The following is a 22,039-nucleotide window of genomic DNA, read 5'->3' as shown; positions in this document are numbered from 1 at the left end:
ACTTAAATTACGTGGATAGACTGGAGAAGCTGGGATTGTTCTCCTCGGAACAGAGAAGGTTGCAAGGAGATTTAATAGACGTATTCAAAATCATGAAGGATCTAGACCGAGTAGATAGAGAGAAACTGTCTCCATTGGCGGAAGGGTCAAGAACCAGAGGGCACAGATTTAAGGTGATTAGCAAAAGAACCAAAGGTGATATGAGGAAAAACTTTTACACAGCGAATGGTTAGGATCTGGAATGCACTGCCCGAGGGAGTGGTGGAGGCAGATTCAATCATAGCCTTCAAAAGGGAACTAGATAAGTACTTGAAACAAAAAAATGTGCAGGGCTACGGGGATAGGGCGGGACAGTGGGACTAGCTTAATTGCTTATGCATAGAGCCAGTGTGGACACGATGGGCCGAATGGCCTCCTTCCGTGCCGTAACCTTTCTGTGATTCAAGAGTGCTACCACTGAGCCATGGCTAACAACCTTGGCCTACATGGATGAGAAGGGTGCATCTCAACTACTACAGTATTGTGCTGCCTGGAATAACATTTGGATTGTTCCAAGCGTAGTCATCAAATATTGAAATTATGGCATTTTCCCAACGCATTGTCTGTGAACGCATGTGCCGGCTCAGTTTCTTCAGATTCTATTTTCATCCAGAATACGTATCAATTATTTGGTTAATAGACCGGGGAATGTCCACTTTGCAGTTGTGTGTTTTATGGCAGCACGTATAATAGGCTCAATAAGCATGTCCTATTTGTCTGGAATCAGTGTTCTCTGCCTGTACGGGTCTGCGAAACATTAATTTTTAACCAATTATGCAAATGTCTTGTCAATTGTGATTCTGAATCACTTAATCCTTTAGACTTAACTATAATCAATTAATCAGCACTGTTCTGCTTTGTTTCCTCTTGTATAAATTAATTTTAGTGTTTTGGTGTTACTGTACAATCAGTTTGGCTTCTTATACAAGAGTAAGTTGTAGAATTTCAGTCTAAGCTGAGATCAGGATGTAGTGGTCTTAAAGGGGTATCGGTGCATATTCACTTTTTGTAGCTCTCGTTTTAAATATAATAACAGTAATAAACTGAATTGCTCATTGCTGCTGAAGCTAGCTTTCGGTTATTGCTTTCTGAGATATATAGCAGCAGCATTAAAGTTCCCATGGCTTCGGGAAGTCATTCATTTAAGGTAATGCTGACACATATTGATCAGAATTCTGCTGAACATATAGAATAGAATTGTAAAGACAATTTATAACGGGCATTAATTTTTTTTTCCCAACAGTGGCGTTTCACAGCCCCACACTGAAGATTAAAAAGGAGCCACAGAGTCCCATCTCTAACCCAAGCTTGTCCTGCCGTCACAAGCAACCATTCCAGTACAGCAATGGGGAGCAGTGCCTTTATGCCAGGTTTGTGTTATGGCATAATCATCATAAGAATACTGTGGGGGAAGGAATTAATGTTCCATGTACACTGTGCTATCCAAAAAAAACATCGATCTTCATCTTTATAGAACAGAGGCTGGGAAAGTAAACAAAAGAGTACTTTGTATCCTAGTGAAAACGATGACAAGTTTGGATGGCTCTTAACACAGGAGAATACTTAATGCAATCCAGCATCTGGCAAATGAAGTGAAAGGTTTTTTTTTACCCCCATTACTAAATTCAAACTATGGCTGATGCTGGGGAAGCTGCTGTAAAGGACTTCAATATCCATTATTACCATTAGATCCTGCATTTTTATTTTAATATTCATTTCTTAAAATTATGTAGCCGCTGTTATTTTTTTTCTTATGGCAAAATCTAAGTAAAAGGCACCACGAAGACTGCAAAGAGTGGGCTACAAGGCAAGGTAAGTAGAGGTGTAGTGGTTACGTGACAGCCTGATTAGCATTTAAAAACTTGAGGATTGCAGAAGGAAAGGAAGACTGATGTTGGAGCAGGAACGAGGTGGGGAACCTCCACCTAATTGATGTCCTGAATGAATGTCAGTGGTTTTAGAACTTTCATTTGCCAGCCACAGCACTGATGTTGGCGATGCCATGATCTGATTTGACATTGAGACCAAATGGGCTATTTCTGTTTCTCGCTCCATCTTCCTATTGTTGAGCCTATAAAAATACATGATCAGCCTGTGTGGAAAAGTATCCTTTACAAAGGAAATCAAAGAACAATAGGTGACCTTCGCACAGGATCTAGATGTAAATGTAAGTTACACATCCGCACAAGAGCCTCCTTAATCATTTCCTTGGAATTTATTTCCAATGGATGTAACTATTTCTGATATTAGTAGCTTTAAAAATAATTAAAAATTGTTTTTTCCCAAGGAAATGGAACATGTGGATAATTCTATTATTCACCTGGTGGCAACTTCATTCTACTAGAAATAGCCAGGGATTAATGCATGAGGTACTTCGTTCACATTAATCTGTAAACAGTTATAGAATGTGAGCCAGGGTATTCCTGCATAACAAAAATAGCTATTGGCATTCCGTCACGCGTGGTATTTATTTAGTACAGAAACTAGTTTAAACAAGATTTGTAAATGGAGTCTGCTAGCTACACAAGTGATGCTTCGATTGGACCAGGAGAGTCAAGTTTCAATCTTCGTCTCAACCAACTCTTGCACTATGGGCTTCCCATTAGGTACAGTTTTCCTGCCTCATCTAGGGGCATGGAGGGAATTCACATTCTTGTATCATTTAGCATACTTCCTGGCAGGTTGACCTCAGAGCAGCATTGACCACACTTGCGGAGGTGTCTGTGATCTAAAGCATTTCATCGTCCAGACCATTGATGATGGAATGGATGCTGTGCAGGTGGGAAAGGAATCGCACTGACAAAATGACAGAAATAGAGTTATAAAAACGCAACCACATTCAATGTGTAGATGGTGCTCCAGCGTCATGTGACGCAGACTCCCTGCATCATAATCCCTCATTGATCAGCGTTTTAAACATTAAATGATCGCGGAACACACAGCATTTAGAAATAACACCACGACTTGGGTGAACGTTCAGGCTTCAGTTGACCCAAGACACAGACTTGAATATTTGCTCCAACTGCACAAATGGTGATGCAGTCTGAGAGAGAACGCACCATTGTAAAATTCATATCCTTTATAAAACTTAATTCAGCCAAAGTTTGTACCACAAACTATCTGCAGCCTTGTAACCTCCCCAAGCCATGCATATTGGTTTTCATATCCTAAATACTTTAACTACTCAGGCAGAATGCTTATCAAGACCTGCACTGTTTCTTCAGTGGGATTCACTCATGGGTTTGATAGGAATAGAAATGTTTCAATTCCCTTACTACTTCCTGTATTTTAATTATATCTTTCCTTACTCAGTATATCGTTTGAATTTTCTAGTATTCCCAGTACTAGAACTCATCCTCGACAGGACTTCCTTGTGCTGTTTAAAGTAGCCCATACTCTGCCCACATCAGTAATAGTTCCTTCAGTCAATGGTTACAAGGACCAGCCTAGTTACCAGCACTTTTATCTTAACCTCACCTTGTTAAACTTAAAAACAGAACAGACGGAGAGGGCGCGGGCAGGTCGGTGGACGTCCTCATGGGCCTGTCCAAGGTGGCTATCCACAGGTCCAGGTTGGACGTGGCCCATGGGGGCGGTCGCTCAGACTGTCTGCCTCTCTTCCGCGGAATTCTCCGCGCCCGGGTGGCCCTGGAGATGGAGCACGCAGTGTCTACCGGTACGCTTGAGGCTTTCCGCGACCGGTGGGCACCGCAGGGACTGGAGTGCATCCTGGACCACAATAGTAAAATTTTAATTTAACACTTAAAAAAACCAGGACAGATTTGAATCTCAATTTTTTTCAGGGACCTCAGAATTTTGGGAGTACTGACGATATCAGACGACAACGGGTTCAGCTGTGATGCCCTCCATTTAAAATAATCTGCAGACACTATCTAGGCTCACACATGAAGAATGGCCACTCGACCAAAGTTTCCAAGGACAGTCAATGACTGTGGAACACTACCCCAGCATGAGTCAGTCCCTTCAAGAGAGAAGGAGAGAAAAAATTGATGGGGAACATTTCTTTTTTGGGAAAAAAAAGTCTAAGCGTTGGATTTAATGGTACAGAAGCCCATCAACGTGAAGTTATTCAATTATGTGAATCTGCATTTCACATAATAGGGACTTCAGCCAACAGACCCCATGCTCACACATATATATCTGGTCTGCTATAATAATGTGTTATGATTGGAGTATTGTACAATCTCTCTGCTCTGCCAGTATCCTTTTGTGTTATCATGTCATTGATTACTTTGCTCAGAGGTTTGTGGTCAAGTACGCTGAACCAGTCTTTCATTTAAGAGAAAAGAAAATGTGATGGCTTCAATATTCAACCTAATGGATAAATTGTTCATGTGCTGTCACAGTGTCTGCTGTGGCTAGAACTTCGACCTGAAAGACATCCCCTTAAAATGGACTCTGTTGAAGATTTGCATACTGATGCAACAGCAGCTCACTGACTGTTAGAAACCCAAACTGACCCAAAAATCAAAAACCTCCCTGTACTTTTCCCAAATCTAAATGTGATTCAATCCACTGCAGGATATATTAGTAACGGATGAATGGGGAATTTTTCATGCATATCATAACACATTATTATAGCAGGCCAAAAATTTGAGTTGAGATTAATAACTTCCCGCTGATGAGGGCAATAATAGCATAGTAGCGTTTTGCCTGCAGTCCCAGATATATATGTGTGTGTGTGTGTGTGTGTGTGTGTGTGTGTGTATCTGTTGGCTGCAGTCCCTATTTTTAACAAGTTGCAGGCATGTCCCATTAGTAATAAGTTGTTACTGTTGGTCCAGTTGCATTGGGCCAAAACTCTACTCAAACAAAAAACTTTTTCCTGCTGCTGGTACTATGACCCTCTCAAAGGGAAGACTCACTAAGCTTCATGCCTACACACACACACACGAAGGACACTGGGTAAGATTATATTTATCTTTTTATAAATTAAAATGATAATTTCCGTGTCACAATACTAATTGGTCAATCTTTCCTCACCTTTATGCATCAGCAGTATGTGCTGCTCTGCTCAGAATGCCAGACCTGGAAGGTAAATTGAGGACCTCTGTGATTCTGACATAGGCTTTCGTGCTCCAAATATAGCAGTTCTTACAGTTAAAGTGGTAGTACTGAAATAAACTTTAGTGTCTGGAGCCACTGCTTCATAAACAATAGAAACTATTTCTATCGTACCCTTCGTGTCTTAGAACATTTTACAGGGCTGAGAGGAAAAAAAGTGAGGAGGAAGGAAAACAGAAAAGTTAGAAAGTAGGGCTGAAGGCATGATCAAAAAGGAAGGGTTTTTAGGAGACTTTTGAAAAGAAAGGATCGGCAAGGCAAGGATTTGAGGAGAGAGTTCCAAAGAATAAGGATTCAGTAGCTGAAAAGGTGGTTACCAATGGTGAAGCAGAGAGAATAGAGAACAAGGAGTAAAGTGAGGAATGGAGGGTATGTGCAAGGACATATGACTGGAGGAGATTGCCACGATAGGGTGGGTCAAGGCCATGGAAGGATTTGAAAGCAACAACAAGGATCCTAAAGTCAATTCACTGGGGTGGGAAGGGGGCGCCAGTGGAACAAGGCAAAGATGGGGATGATGGGAATGAAGGAGTTTGTAAAGCTGAGAAACAAAGTGTTATAATTTTTCAAAGGTGGAGATTGGTTGTGAGACTGTTATAGCCAAGTCTTGAGGTGAAAAAGATGTGGATAAGAGTATTATCAGTAGAGAGGATGTGGTGGGATGAAGGTGGGTGATGTAGCAGAGGTTGGGAAAATGGTCTTGGTAACTGAAGGAAGCCAAGTGCAAGGTTGAGCAGGGTCCAAGGTCCACACATCTGGAATTAGCATGAGTTGGCAGCTGGGGAGACTCTTGGAATCCTGACCAGAAGCACATATTTGCTATTGATAGCCATAGAGACTTTGCCAACATGAAGCTGGATGAAGTTGCAGCTTCTCTACATCTTAATACTGTACAAGTGGTTAGAGAGTGTAGAAACAGCCTTGGTATTGATAAAGGGGAGGAGGAGGCAATGCTGGGTGTAATTTGTGTATACGTGGAAGCTGGACCCATACTTCTGGATGATGTCATTGTAAAATACCATATAAATAATGACGGGGAGGGAACCGAGATGAAGCCTTGGAGATAACTATGAGCACAGGGGAAGAAACTGTTGGAGGAAATGGAATGTCTTTTGTGTAACTTCCTGAAGGAATTCTCCAATACAAAAATTAACTGTGTTTAAACAAGCGTTGAATAATTATAGGACAGCTAAAGCAGACACATAATGAGGTATTAAAGAAGACATTTGGCTAACCAAAACACTTTTCTTTATGTAGTGCCTATGAGAAAAAACCACAAGTTGGACTCAACTCCCCAAATCCAGGGACCCCTTCGAATACTCCATTACAGCAGGTCTGCAATAAATCCACGGTGAACACCAGACGGGACCACGGCTTTGTGAATCTCCATACACCCACCCAGCCCATGTCCAATGGCAGATTCCCAATGGAGCACAGGTACAGGTTCGGAGATAACCAATTCTCTTTGTATTTCTATTTGTTTATGGACTTTATTCAAGAACAATTTTACTGCTTCTTGAACAGTTTAATGCTAAATATCTTCTTCCTGCCATAATGTATTGTTGTTTTGCAATCCATTACTTTAGCACCATTTGTTGTATTTTAATTAGCCTATCATAATTTGATGTAACATATGTTTAACATAATGCATTATGGAGTGAATCAAGCAGTAGTCATTATCGGTAGGTCTGTTGCGTTTGAGGTAGGTTAGGAATTTTGAATGTAAATCTGATCCTATTATTTTGCAGCATATGGCTCCTAAGTGTTTCTTCTGAACTGGGAAAGGCTTGTATTAGTTCAATTTAGAGAAGGCCTGGAATATGTTACACAAGAACCTATTATGGGACTCTTCTATTGATCCTAGAATGACATGTTATTTGTCTCCCTCGCCTAGTGTCTGCTTAGATATTCAGTGGAACATCTTATTTCATGTGGAAAACCTAATGTTGCTCTGTCTGACTCTCAGTCAGGTCAGATTTGTTCTTCAGTTGTATAGTAACAATGTTGATGGAAGCCTTGGCGTGCCGACTCTTCCTGGCATTTGTTTTTCCAAGTCTTAGGTATATCGATAAAAGCTGTGTGGGGAAGACAGCAGTTCCAGAATGGGCAGCTGAGCAATAAGCTCCTGAACAGCCTAATTTTGTCTCTTAAAACCTCAAGAATAGCCTCTGTAAGGTCACAACGGGTGTATCAGAGTATCATAACATTTTAAAAACATTTTCTACTGATCATATAAACCTTGATGATGTGATGCATGTCAAAAATATCATTGTTCCTCGTATGTATAACTTTGTGACAAATATAACATAACTGAATTAATACCTGATTTTTGCCTCTTCCAGGAGAATACATGGTTGCTGGTGGGGGCGATGGGAGGTTTATGGTATTAAGTTGCACTATAATGGTATGGGACATGCTTGATAGACCTGCTAGTTTTTCATATGCATTTTCATACGCTTGATATTTTTCGGGCAAATTAGGGAAAGGAACTTTGTGGTCCTTAAAGTTGGGGATCAACAGGTGGTATTGGAGGGAGAAAGTCTATGAAAGAATAATCATACAAGGACTGTGGCTGGAGTGGGCTTGATGGGCTGAATAGCCTTTGCTTACTCGAGACTTTATGTTCTTATAACTCTTCCAGGCTCTTGCCTTCCTCAAAATAATGAGATTCATATTTAGAACAACATTTTATAAAAGGTTTTGGAGACAGTTAAAGCAAGGAATGGAGAGTGTGTTCGAGGACATAAGACTGGAGGAGATCGCTGAGGTAGCAGAGTGGGTCAAGGCCGTCGAAGGATTTGAAAGCAACAACAAGGATCCTAAAGTCAATTCAGTGGAGCGGGAGCCAGTCTCCAGAACGACTCATAGAAATGAGCTATGGTACTTTATTTAATAGTTGACCTGTTATTTGTCCCCAGCTCACAATTTCAACAACAGCCTTTGGAGCTCTGCCATCGTTTCCCTTCCTCACAGGGCATGAACAGGGAAGCACCTCTGGGATACCAGCGGCAAATGTCTGAGCCCTGTGTGCCATACCCGCAGCAAAGTTACAAGCAAGAGTATCACGACCCAATGTATGAGCAGGGAAACCCAATCGGCAGTGGTAGCGCCCAGCGTTTCTCGCACTCCATGATCATCAAGCAAGAACCTCCAGACTATGCATATGACCCAGGTAAGATGATGACGACTTGTACCAACTGGATGTTGTGGTTTGGCAGAGAAACTTGTTTGACAAATCTAGACCAGTATCAGGTAAGTGCATTGAGTGTAGAAATATTTCTTGTGCTGACGGAAAGCAAGGAGCCCTCAACTAGAAGTTTCATGACTTAATAAAGTGCGAGTACAGAGAGTTCTGAAAATAAGGATGAGGTTAATTCAAATGAGACAATTATGCAAAATATTATATCAAAAGCAAAATACCACAGATGCTGGAAATCTGAAATAAAAACAGAAAATGCTGGAAAAACTCAGCAGGTCAGGTAGCATCTGTGGAGAGAGAAACAAATGTTAACATTTCAGTCAGAACTGGAAGAAGTTAAAGATTCAACAATTTTTAAGCAAGTACTGAGCAAGGCAAATGTGTTGGGGGGTGGTGGGGTGGTGGAGGAAGGGGAGGGGAGGAGAGAAGGCCTGTGATAAGGTGGAGGGCAGGAGCGATTAAACAATAAAAGGGATGATGGTGCAAGGCAGTGGAGGGTGGTAATAGGACAAGTAAAGAGACAAAAGATGGGTCTAGAGGAGCTCTAAATGGCAATAGCAGAACTATTACCAGCACCCGCTGTCCGAAAAAATGGGAACAGTGGTTGTGATCTGAAGTTATTGAAATCAGTGTTGAGTGCGGAACGTTGTAAAGTGCCTAATCGAAAGATGAGGTGCTGTTCTTGAGCTTCTGTTGAGCTTCATTGGAACAGCGTAGGAGGCCGAGGAAGAGAGGTCAGAGTGGGAGTGGGATGGAGAATTAAAATGGCACGCGACTGGCAGGTCAGGGCCTCGCTTGCGGACTAAGCAGAAGTGTTCAGCAAGGGGATCAACCAATCTGCGTTTGGTCTCCCCAATGTAGAGGAGACCACATCATGAGCAGCAAATATAGTATACTAAATTGAAAGAAGTACAAGTAAATCACTGTTTCACTAGGAAGGAGTGTTTGGGGCCCTGGACGGTGGGAAGGGCAGGTGTTGCATCTCCTGTGCTCGCACGGGAAGGTGCCGTGGGAAGGAGAGCGGATATTGGCGGCGATGGAAGAGTGGACCAGGGTGTCGCGAAGGGAGCGGTCCCTTCGGAATGCTGGGAGGGGAGGGGAAGATGTCTTTGGTGGCGGCATCGCGCTGGAGGTGGCAGAAATGGCAAAGGATAATACGTTGAATGTGAAGGCTGGTGGGGTGGAACATGAGGACATGGGAGGGAGGGGAAGGGGTGAGGGCAGAAGTGCAGGTAATGGAATGGACACAGTTGAGGGCCCTGTCAATTACAGTGGAGGGGAATCCTCGGTTGAGGTAAAAGGAAGGCATATCGGAAGCACTGGTGTGGAAAGTGGCATCGCAGACCAGATGCGACGGAGACGGGGAAACTGGGAGAATGGAATAGTGTCCTTACAGGAAGCGGAGTGGGAGGAAGTGTAATCAAAGGTAGCTGTGGGAGTCGGTGGGCTTATAGTAGATATTGGTTGACAGTCTATCCCCAGAAATGGAGATAGAGAAGTTCAGGATGGGAAAGGAAGAGTCGGAGATGGACCATGTGAAGGCGAGGGCAGTGTAGAAATTGGAAGCAAAGTTGATGAAATTTTCCAGTTCGAGGCTAGAGCAGGAAACAGCACCGATACAGTCATCAATATACCAGAAAAAGAGGTGAGGGAAGGGACCTGATTAGGAGTGGAACAAAGAATGTTTCACGTAGCCCACAAAAAGGCAGGCATAGCCAGGACCCATACGGATTCCCATTGCGACACTTTTATTTGGAGGAAGTGAGTGGAGTCAAAGGAGAAGTTGTTCAACGTAAGAACAAGTTCAGCCAGGCGGAGGAGGGTGGTGGGGATTGGTTGGGCCTCCTTTCAAGGAATAAGCGGAGGGCCCGGGCTGGCAGGCTGTCCTGGTGGGGGATGGAGGTGTAGAAGGACTGGACATCCATGGTGAAAAGGAGATGGTTAGGGCCAGAGAACTGGAAACTGTTAAAGTGGCGGAGGGCGTCGGAAGATTTGCGGATGTAGGTCAGAAGAGACTGGACAAGGGGAGAAAAACATTGAGTCAAGATAGGAAGAAATAAGTTCCGTGGGGCAAGAACAGGCTGAAATGATGGGTCTACCGGGGCAGTCGTGTTTGTGGATCTTGGGAAGGAGGTAGAAGCGGACTGTGCAGGTTTGGGAGACTGAGGTTAGAGGCCGTGGGGGGAAGATCTCTAGAGAAGATGAGGTCAGTGATGTTCTGGGAAACTATGGCTTGATGGTCAGCAGTTGGATCATGGTCCAGGGGGAGGTAGGAGGAGGTGTCCAGAGAGTTGGCGTTCAGCCTCTGCAAGGTAGAGGTCTGTTTGCCAAACAACAACAACTGCGCCGGCCTTGTCTGCAGGTTGAATGACAATGTCAGGGTTGGACCTGAGAGAACGGAGTGCCGCAAGTTCAGAGGGAGGTAGGTTAGAGTGAGTGATGGGAGTAGAGAAATTGAGACGGCCGATGTCACGCCGGCAGCTCCCAATGAAAAGATTAAGAAAGGGCATCAGTGCGTTGCCACCGAGGACCCTGGAGAATGGTCCCTGGTGTAAGGTAAGTGCTTCGGGAGGGGAAGCCTGGGGCAGGAGATGCCCAAGGTTTCCTTGTGGGGCCTGGAGGAGCATATGGGGGATTTATCATAAGTTGTCACGCTGCACCTAATCTCTTGCCTTTATAACATGAGAGGTTTATATAATATCATAAACCCAAAGACCAACAGTTTGAGCCATCACTTGAACCCCAAGATTTGCTATCTGTGAAACGCACTCCAGCCTGTGTTCTGGTTAATATATTTTTAAAACATTTTTTAAAAATGTGTGTGTGTGTGTGTGTGTGAGATTTTATATATATATATATATAATATATATACACACACCTCAGAACGTCTCAAGATGTTTATCAGCCAACGAAGTATTTTGAAGTGTAGTCACTGTTGTAACGTAGGGAAACTCAGCAGCCAATTTGCACACAGCAAGATCCCACAAACAGCAATGAGATAGATGACCAGAAAAACTATTTTTTAGTGATGTTGATGGAGGGATAAATATTGGCCAGGTCACCGGGACAAATCCCCTGCTCCTCTCCGAATTGTGCCATAAGAGCTGTTCCGTCCACCTGAGGACAGACATCAGTTCGGTCTAACATCTCAACCAAAGGATGGCACCTCCCACAGTACTACGCTGAAGTGTTAGCCTAGATGAAATGCGGCTTGAACTAAACCTTCTGAGCGCTAACACCGAGCCAAGGCTGACGCCATGAGCAGCCCCAAAATTCCGGGCAGGCCACTGCGCCACTGAAAGTGTAGCGGGGTGAGGCTTACATTTGCCAGCCTGTCCCAGCGCTGACCCTGCCCCATTTCACAGTGGCGAGGTTATTAAAGGGGTCAGCCACACATGCCATTACCTGGCATCTGCCCCTGGTTGGACCCGGAATTCCAGAGCAGCATCTTGTCACTCTAAAGGTGGCGGGAAAATTGGCCGAACAGAAAATTGTGCTTTTAAAAATGATTCATCTTGTAGTTGCCACTAGGAAATGGGCAATATGGGCCCCAATTCTGCCAGTGTGTAATGTTGGGAACCAAAGTGTGCCTGAATCAGACATGCTTTGTTCAAGGCCAAAGGAGGTGGAACATGGTGGAATTTCGGGCCTGGTGTGTTTACCAGCAATCAGTTGTTGCTGATAATGGTGCCTAGTGACATAAGAGCTAAATGTATCTGATTTCAAACGATGCCAAACACCATCAACAACCACATGATCACCTTTAATACTTTTTTTTAAAAGCAGTGTCTTGCACACTCTGATATGCCTAGTCCGTTTTGTTCACAAAGTATCAAAAGGCTGGCTGACCGTTTATGTAGTAATTTAATCCAAGGGTTCTGCTGACATAAAACACTCAAACTTCTCTCTTGTAACTTGTGAAGTCATCAGCCCAGCTCTGTTAAATTGCTGTTTATAACACCCTGCCAGCCGGTTATTACCATGTAGCTCTCGTCTTTTAATCTGTAATTCTTTTCAGAATTCTTTGTTATCTGTCCTGATAATATGGGGAAATGTGGCTCTGATTTGATTTCTATCCTGTGTACTCAAAAGTGGTGACTTCAAATCCATATGTTGTAGATTCATAGAAAAACCTCCAGGTTTATGGTTTAAACATATTTAGGTTTATGCTTGGTGAAAGATTGTGGTTTCATTTCTTGATCCCTTTGTATTTTTTCACCTTTTTAAGGGAATGCATACCATTGTTTTCTGTCAGATTTGTGATGCCACTTTAATTAGAAAGCCTGTTAACAGACAGCCTGTCTGTCTGCTGTTGATGCCCTTCAGGTAATGGAAGCTTGCAGCACTTATCCACTCCACTAAGTTCTTGTTACATTGCCCTCAAAGACTGCCCCTCCTCTGGGACCAGCCAGTCGGAGCTTGTTTTTCTGTGAATGGAGGCAGCAGCATTTCATTCATAAAATGGAGGGCTGAAAGACTAGAATTCCCAGCTGGAATTTCTGTGGTGTAGTATTTCACCAGACGTTTCCTCTATAAGAGCACATGACTTCACCAGGGTTAAATGAGCATGCCCAGTGAAACTGGAGACGGTACTAAACAGCCCAGCTACTAAAGACTTGACCAGATGTTAGTTTAGCTACAGCCCACTGGAGCTGATTTGCTTCGGCTTTCCTTTATAAAAACAATTTTGCCGCCTTCAATTTTCTCCTATTCGCTCTTGAAAGTGTTGACTTTTGCTAGGGCATAGTTGCACAGGTGCCAGACTCCCTCTGGCACCACCTCCAAGTGCCCATTCGTCACATGTGAGCCTAAACAATGAGTGGCTACGGGCTATTCATTCGCAGGAGGCATCATGGCAGAGCCCGAGTCACCGACCGTCCACACAAAAGCATTTTCAGCAGGAGTCACTGGATAGCAATCGGGGCAGGAACCCCGGTTGATTTTCCCCTCCTTAACACAGATATACTAAAGCCAATTGTAGTGCCCCTACAAAAAGCACGGCCATATATTAAGAATTTGGGTGGGGGAGGAATATGAAGGACATTACAGAGTTTTCTGTAAGGGAAGAAGGGAACATAACCCATACCAAACAAAAATTCCCCCTCCTCTCTCCCAGTCTGTGTTGAGGTAGCTGGTGTCAGCCGACCAGCAGTTTGGTTTCTATAATTAGCCTCAACATCTCAGGGCTAGAGAGGGAAATAAAATCAAGCTGAGTTGCCGCTTCTGGTTACTTTTCAATGACCTGTGCTGGAATATGCATCCATGGATGTTGGGTGATGACAAGATCTGGGTAGGCAGTGGTGCTCTCCACAGTTGAATAGCCTGATGACACTCATTTACCTAGATTCACATTGGTGGGTGTAATGGCTTTCTTTTGCTATTGCATTTACTGATTCGAGCATTAACAGACTCTCCAACATGAGTTACTACCCCCAAGAGAGGAAACGATAAAATCAGAAGGGTAAAAATGCACTCTAGAGATTTCTGCAATATAAGCCACATAGAGAAGACCTTAGGCTCTGCTGTTGCCCAATTTCGGGCAGGGGTGGGAAGTGTGGCAGATAGCCATATCTTCAGCTCTGGTTGGCCCACTGCCACTTCTGGAACTTCCCGCTGGAAGTGAGGGACATTGTCTGCCCAAATATTGACGGGCATGTTGAAATTCTACGTTGATGTCAGGAACGTATCATATTACATCTTTTCCCATCGTCCATGTCAGCTGGGACCTGCACCAGATCAGGTGCATCAAGTTCTAAGGATCTTGTGATATTGCACTGTTACCCAAAAGAATTGGGTCCCAAAAAACCAGCTTCAGAGAAGGGAATACTTGGACATAATTTCTGCTTAATGCTCCTGCAAAATGTCATTAAAAATGTTCCTGAGTGTCTTCCCTCCCTCCACACTTCCCAGTTTCTTCTCTCCACCCCTCCCCCTGAAAATGGTGACCCTTGCTGGTTCTTCTAGCGCCAACAGCCCCCCGAGAACCTCACCCAAGCGACCATTCTTCATGTGTGAGCCTAGGGAGTGTGTGGCAGCAAGTTATTCAACGGTTATGGCTAAGCCCACTCTTGGACAGAATATTTCGAGACGCTGCATATGGGGTGGGGGGAGGGGCTTTTCGCATGCAGCCAGCGGCTCATCAGAAAATCCCAGGTGCATTACCATCCATTAATGGACGGAAAATCACAGATTGTGCACCCAAAAGGTAAGCCTCCCACTGCAGTTGCACAGGACCTCGGGAAAATTCCATCCCCAATGCCAGCAAGAGTCACTGGATAGTGATTAGGAACATAACAGAAACCTTAACATCTTTTTTCCTTCCTCAGTCAGGGATGGTGCAACCTCCTGCAACCCTCTGAGATCTCTGCGCTCCACCAATTCTGGCCACTTGCACATCCCCGATTTTAATCGCTCCACCATTGGCGGCCATGCCTTCAGCTGCCTAGGCCCCTAGCTCTGGAATTCCCTCCCTAAACCTCTCCGCCTCTCTACCTCGCTCTCATCCTTTAAGATGCTCCTTAAAATCTACCCTTTTGACCAAGTTTTTGGTCATCTGTCCCAATATCTCCTTATGTGGCTCGGTGTCAAATTTTGTTTGATAACACTCCTGTGAAGCGCCTTGGGACGTTTTACTACGTTAAAGGAGCTATATAAATGCAAATTTTTGTTGTTGTAAAGCCAATACTAGAACTCTTCCTGCAATCCCACGTAAAATGAGTGAATCGTGCAAATGGAACTCTTCCAGACTCATATTTGGAAGGTACTGATGGTATAATTGTGCGATGACTAAGCCACAGTGCTCCATAATTATACTTCAGGACACAGCATTTATTTTAATGATATACAAATCTAGCACAAGTTGATTGTTTGATTTGTGGTCAGTGTTATGCCTTAGCAGAAAAAATCATTATGAATGGAGAGCTATTAGAGGGGAATTTCCTATTGTGTGACCTTTGCAATGAATAATTTCCCTTTATGGTCTGAATTTATGGATACATCATCTGTTTATACACCAACTTTAGTCCGGAAACACTCTTCAATTTTCACAGCTTGGTTAACTCTTTGATGACAATAGGGCTGGACTATTTATTTTGTTAATCAATGTAAATTCAGGTTCCCCCATTGGCTCAGATGGTAAGTGCACTACCCTACATGGACCTGAGCCTTAAGACCTGCAAGTTCCTAGGTTTGATCACTGTTCTGTGCTGAGCTAGCTGATTTCAATCAGGAGCAGTAGTAGATGTGCTACAATCAGCCCCAGTGTCCCTCAGAAATAAATCAGTTAGCTCCCCCCACTCTTAATCACTATCGAGAGACTCCTGTAGGAAAGTATTTGGGCATTGGTAGAGCACAGGATCGGGCTCATCTCTGATGCTTTCCTCTGTTAAATAGCCTGTTGATGCTCATTGTCCAATGCTCCCACTTGAAGAGGGGCCACTTGGGCACGGTACTTGAAGGTGTCAGTGCTTTTGGAAACGGACCCCAGCATGAGTTATTTTCCTCGGAAGAGGAAGGGATAAAACTGGGAATGTAAAAGTAATAAAATGGTCTTGAAAAACTGTAGTAAATTGAGCTTTAAAAAGTACATGGTATATGCACCCCAAATGGCTTAGAAAACAAATGCACCATATATTGTGGTGCTGAACCATACTGACAGCCAACTTCAGCTTTGAGTTTTGTTCTGTGCTGAGTTAACCAAGCTTACCTGGGGCAGTGGCAGATATGTTATAATTGATCTCAGGATGGGTCAATTATTTAGCTCCTGATTATTATTCACTGAAGCCCACTGGAACGCTTGCATTCGTGAACACTAGGCAAGACGAGTATAAAGTTCCACTGTGCTACCCCCACCCAGCCCGCTCAGATAGCCCACCATCATTCACTTTCCAAGCTTGGACATCAAGATGGCCACCTCGGTGATGTCCCAGTGGGCAGTGGGCACCATTTCATAGCATGTGTCACTGCCTTCAGGAGACGATGAGGAAAAGGATTAAATTAGGAGGGAAGTACACGTTGGGTGATTTCACAAGTATCTCCTACAGACAGAGCATATTGGTAAATGGGGCTAATGCAGACAATGGTTTTCTGACCATTAATTTTAATTGTTGAGAAATTATTAATAGCGCTTACAAATTTGAAATATGCACTGCCAGTGGTCGAAGCTCCCCTCTGGATTCGTAAAAAGTACCCCATTGTGCTTAAATGTATTTTCTCACCTATCACTTCAATTTATGGTTAGTTTTTTTTTATGATTCATTTTTTTAAATCAAACTCAATTTTATTCTGTCTGCATTGTAGTTTTAATGTGACTGAGTTTCACCAAGCTTCAAACAGATGAGCCTATAAAGCAGCTACAGTACAAGAAAGAACGAAACTTGCATTTATATAGCGCCTCTCATGACCTCAGCACACCCCAAAGCGCTTCACAGCCTATGAAGTACTTCTGAAGTGTAGTCACTGTAATGTAGAGAAACGCGGCAGCCAATTTACACAAAACAAGGTCCCACAAACAGCAATGAGATAATGACCAGATAATCTGTTTCAGTGATGTTGGATGAGGGATAAATGTTGGCCAGGATACTGGGAGAACTCCCCTGCTGTTCTGCAAATAGTGGCATGGATCTTTTACTTCCACCCGAGAGAGCAGACGGGGCATCGGTTTAATGTCTCATCCGAGAAACGGCACCTCCAATAGTGCAGCACTCCCTCAGTACTGCACTGGAGTGTCAGTTCAGATTATGTGCTCAAGTACCTGAAACAGGGCTTGAACCTACAACCTTCTGACTTGGGGTGAGAGTGCTACCCCTGAACTAAGATTAATAAATTGATAATTGAAGTACAGGACTCATCATTCTAATTTAAGAATTTCAATACTTTAAAAAAAAAACAGCTTTAATGTTTAATTCTAATGTTACTTTTAGGAAACCAATTTTAAAATGGCTAATAAAATCAAAGCAGCTTTTATTTGCACTGGGTTTATTCAGGGAATACAAAGACTATTGTCCCCCTACTCCCCTCGTTTTCTACCAACTTTCTCCCCTCTCCTTTCCTGAAGGTGTTGACTCTGCTGGGTTATGGTTCCACAAATCACTAGTGCAGTGGCCCCTTCGGTACCTCACCCACGTGGCCATTCTTCACATATGAGCCTAGATAGTGAGCGACTACAGGCTATTCATTCTCATGAGGCATCACAGCAGATCCTGATCCTGACCCTGACATCCACACAAATGCATTTCCAGCTGGGATCACTGGATAATAATCAAAGAAATCCTGGTTTATGTTCCCATTCCCTAACCAAAGGGTACTGAGACCAATTATAAACACCCCTACTGCTGCAGTTAAGACAGACCAGTAATCAAACTCAGGACCTCCTGGTCAGTACAGCTCAAGTATTCACTGTCTTACCTAGCTGATTCATCAAGTGAGCCTCATTATGCTTTGTACCATTCAACAAAAAAAAAATCATCAGATATTATAACAGAGAAGTTGCTCATTTTTAAAAAGTTGCAAAGGATATTCAGAATCTGTTGAGGGGGGGACATAAAGAGAGAGATACAATCGGCCCTTTCGGACTGGGGGTGGGAGCAGCTCTCTCCTTCCTTCCTTCACCACATTCAGATATTTGACTGATTCCTGTCTGCAGCACAGCCGCAGTGTCCAGTCTTGTTGAGGTTGTGTCACATGTGTTTATAGCCACAGTTTCCCACACAGCAGGTCCTAGTGTTGGTCACGTTGTTGGTGGGGGAGGGGGAAATGAAAGACATGCTTAGGCATAGAACGTGGGCTTCTTCTCCATAGTTACGAGGGGGAAAATGCTGGTGAGTCACCAGTAGTGATTTTATGCATGGTTAAACACCTAAACCACTCAAGTACAGCTTGTAGCTCCAGAACAAAAAAAAATTACACAATTGCAAATAACCATCACCATGAGCAAAACAATGCTTCGCAATGACATAAAAATCTCAAGTTGTTCTCATTGTATAATGGAGCTTTTTAATAAGGGTGGAATTATATAATATACAATTCATTTACACCTAACAATTTTGTATCTTGTTTCTACTGCTTGTGTGTTAATGATAGATTGTCTTTTTGCCACCTTTATACTGCTTTAGATTGATCTGAATTAATAGCCACTATAGAGTCCACTTTGAGATGCAGTGTATTGATCAGTCTGTTAAAATAGACAGGTTTAAAGTTACTCATGCTCCTGACCTGCTGGTGAAACTGCAGGACTTCATTATAACCAGTAATGCTTTCTCTTTCCCCTAGATATTCCTGGCTGTCCTTCCATGTATGTGCCTAGTGAAGGTTATCCAACTCAGTCCAGCAACCCTGAAGGTAAAATGATACACTCAGTGGAATGAATGTTCTGTCAGAATACTAACTTCTCAAAATCAGAATGGCCATTTCACAGTCGAGCAATGAACCAGTCTGTAAATTGTGTCAAATGTCCAGCATCCATGTGTCATATTGTGTGTGTTTATGTGTATATATACACTGGGACCAGCCAGATGGACCACAATGGGCCTTTCTGGTCCTGTACATTCCTATGTACCTGTATAATATTTTTGACTATTGTTCTTCTCTCAGTAAATATTTGGTGTCTGCTGGTATTGTTTAATTTTATTCAACAATACACGTTTGTCCTGTTTCGCTGGTTAGAGAGTGACTAATATTTTTCTAACATTTAACACAAATGCATTGTTCAAGGAGGTGCTACTTTAAATATAGGATTTAATAAGAAGGTTGCATGTGTTTCAGCTCATTGGCATATGTGAAGGAATGATATAAAATTAACTTGTGAAACTAATAGACACAGGTGTGGTGAATCTCCCGACTGAGGCAATCTTTCAGTTCATTCATGAATTTTCTTTTTGAATTTTCTGTATTAATATGGGTTCCTGCATATTTCCAACCAATCATGTTTTTTTTTTTGAAGATGTGCAATCATTTCTGTAACAAACCAAATGTACAAGTGCCACTTTTTCCAATCTTCTCCCCTCCCGTTTTGAAGGAGTTGCCTCATGTATCCAATGATCAAGTGACTTTTCTTCAAGTATCAGTTTAAAAAGTGAGTGTTGACAGACTACATGATGACGAAGGGGCATCACAGCCAAGCCTGATTCCTTTCTTCAACTGGCGTCCACACACTGGATAGTAATTAGGAGCGGGAACCCTAGCTTTTCTTGTTCCTCTCCCTGGCCCAAGCTTAATGAGGCCAATTATACTACCTCTACTGCTGTTCTAACAGAGATCTGCACAGACCTGTGATCGTACCTTGTGTAGTTCATTCCTACATGAACAGTACATTTATCAAATGAGCTTCTGGGGAGCATATAAACATATTATAAAAGGAGAATGTTAATGTTGAGCAGTAGATTCAGTACACCGCCTTATGTCTCAGCTTTTCTTAACTTGCAATAGAATAACTCTGTACTCTGCATTCAGCACTTGTCCGACCGTTAACAGCAATGGGTGGAGACTGTTGACATCATTTCAAAGTCTCTATGCATTCTGATCAGGGGCCACAATTTGCTTTATTATCCATTACCATGTAAATTAGACTCGTCAGAGAACACGTGAAGCGTAACTCCTCACTAGCCTATAAAGATGGCACAATCCATGGTTCCCCTTGGCAGTTGTACCCGATGGTACCTGAAAATCAGATTGTCCAAGCAGGTCCACTTTTTAAAAATATCAGTCTGTGGCAACTGGTGGGTTAGATACAGGCCTTTTGGCTCTGGAGCTCAGTTTTAAATCCAGCCCAAACTGATGGAATGAAAGTCAAGTTGAGTTTGGGCAGACTCAATTCAGTCCCTGTCAGTTAGTCCACAGCACAAAATTACCCTTAATCTGGTACTGATTGGCACAAAATTGTCAATCTTACACAGACTGTGAACGTGAACTGTAAAAATTCACATTGATGCTCTTCTAAGTTGTGCTCAAGGCACATTGTTGGCGTAGAGTGGAAGAGTGCTTTGCTGAGCAGCTGGCTGGCTGATGCTGACACTGGATGACAAAACTGGCAGAAGTGCCCCACTTGCCAGCACAGACATCCTACACTTGATCTCCAAGTTCATGCATTTTTTTTGGCAAAAATCAGTATCCTGGCAACCACACAGAACAGAGTACTGTCTGAGGGAGAGGGACATGGCTGAGGATGCAGAGTAACAACCCACAAGCAACAATGCTAGACACAGTTTAAATCCTAACACTACATTCTTTCCATCAGCCATGAGTTTAGAGTCTCCATCAGTGATCTATTAAAAACGGTTATAGTGGAATCTCCATTACCTGCTCTAATGGAGTGAGCCCCCGGTGGATAATATAAATTGATGAATAGTCAAAAGTCCCCAAACTTTGGTCTTATGCGAATGGTACAGCAATAATCTAGGCATAGGAATGAAGTCATGTATAATACAAATAACAGATGAATTTAATCTTTGAGTTGTGAGGTTCATTTATGTAAGCACATGATGTCCCTCAGAAGGCTTAGTCTGCAAAAATTCTGGTGGGTAAAGTAAAGTAAATGGATAATAGAGCTTACACTGTAGATAAATCTTTTTTTAAACATTGTTGCTGACAGAAAGATTTCCTTTGGTTTACCCGAAAGAGAATTTGCTTACTGATCAAATCAACGCTAAGCTATATATTGGTTGTTATTTATAACTGGGCCTTTTATGTATCTATTGAAAATGAAGAACTTCATTTTTTTTAAGCAATATCTATCTAATAATTTGTAAGAAAGCAATATTTTTTCATGTGTTTGGGGGAATTTAGCAAGGGTGATGATTTTTTGAAAAACAATATTGTACAGAAAACCCCAACAAGCTGAATATCTCAGAATGTGTGTATGTCATTACTCAGGGGGGAGAGGTAGGCTGCTCTGTCCTCTTGGAGATTGTGTGTATCTAGTTCTGATCTGTAGTATTACGGTAACTGGAGGGGAACTACTACAAAAGAAACAAATATTAAAAAGTGGTTGTAACTCCACAGGAGGAAGGTTAGGAAAGTTATGCATCCCATTGAATAACCTCTTTTAGTTTTTATTATACATTTCTGTTGTGTATATAATGGGTGTTGATGGCCCCACTGGGGAAAAATTTGTAGTGAAATTACTGAGCCTGACGGCATGAAAGAAAACTGACAAAATTGACTATTTGTCGTTACTTTAGTTGGCTCAAAACATTGAATTTACTGACTACTTCCTGCCAGCGTTAGCTGTTTAGGTAAAACATTTGAAGAAATTAATAAAACAAATAAAAGGAATAAAGAACAATATTCTTTGCAGTTGTTTGTAGTGAAAGTACTACATCATCTTTAGGCAACTGGAGAAACAGCTGATGATAGTGGAGCAACTTCCAAATCATTTCCCCTTACTGAATCTTGTCCCCATGACCTCCTCTGAGGCTGCTGCTAATGTGCCAAGGGAGCAGCCAATTTCCTCCTTCAGGCCCCCGCTACCTTTCCCACATACTACCATTGCAACCCTCCCTGAGGTCCAAGTCCCTCGGTCGGTTAACTGGACTATCTGTAATTTGCCAAGAAGTAACACACCCAGCTTATTGAGATCTAATCGGAATGCAACATGCTTTTAGAATTCAACTCCATTGTTTTCAATTTCTATTCCACTCTTGAGAGGTTTTATATAGCCCCACCTAATTGATTGTGGTTAAACCATTTATTTATATAACTGCAGGTTGTCAGTTTAGGTAT

General features: G+C 42.7%; 1 protein-coding gene across 2 annotated transcripts in view; it reads left to right on the top strand.

Annotated features, from left to right (window-relative positions):
* The window catches only part of etv4 (ETS variant transcription factor 4), a 92,817-nt gene that overhangs the window by 42,853 nt on the left and 27,925 nt on the right, over nt 1-22,039 (top strand). For both annotated transcript variants that reach the window (XR_010958009.1, XM_067968940.1), the window contains exons 6-9: nt 1,283-1,409; nt 6,382-6,561; nt 8,043-8,296; nt 18,593-18,661. Coding sequence is in view for 1 of the 2 variants with exons in the window: in XM_067968940.1 (XP_067825041.1) it covers nt 1,283-1,409; nt 6,382-6,561; nt 8,043-8,296; nt 18,593-18,661 (630 nt within the window). In the remaining variant the exon portion in view is untranslated. The remainder of the gene's footprint in view (nt 1-1,282; nt 1,410-6,381; nt 6,562-8,042; nt 8,297-18,592; nt 18,662-22,039) is intronic.

This window comes from Heptranchias perlo, chromosome 30 (assembly GCF_035084215.1).
Source record: "Heptranchias perlo isolate sHepPer1 chromosome 30, sHepPer1.hap1, whole genome shotgun sequence".
NCBI classification, from domain to species: domain Eukaryota; kingdom Metazoa; phylum Chordata; class Chondrichthyes; order Hexanchiformes; family Hexanchidae; genus Heptranchias; species Heptranchias perlo.
The sequence above is the reverse complement of the archived record's forward strand: the minus strand, read 5'-3'. Positions and strand labels throughout refer to the sequence as shown.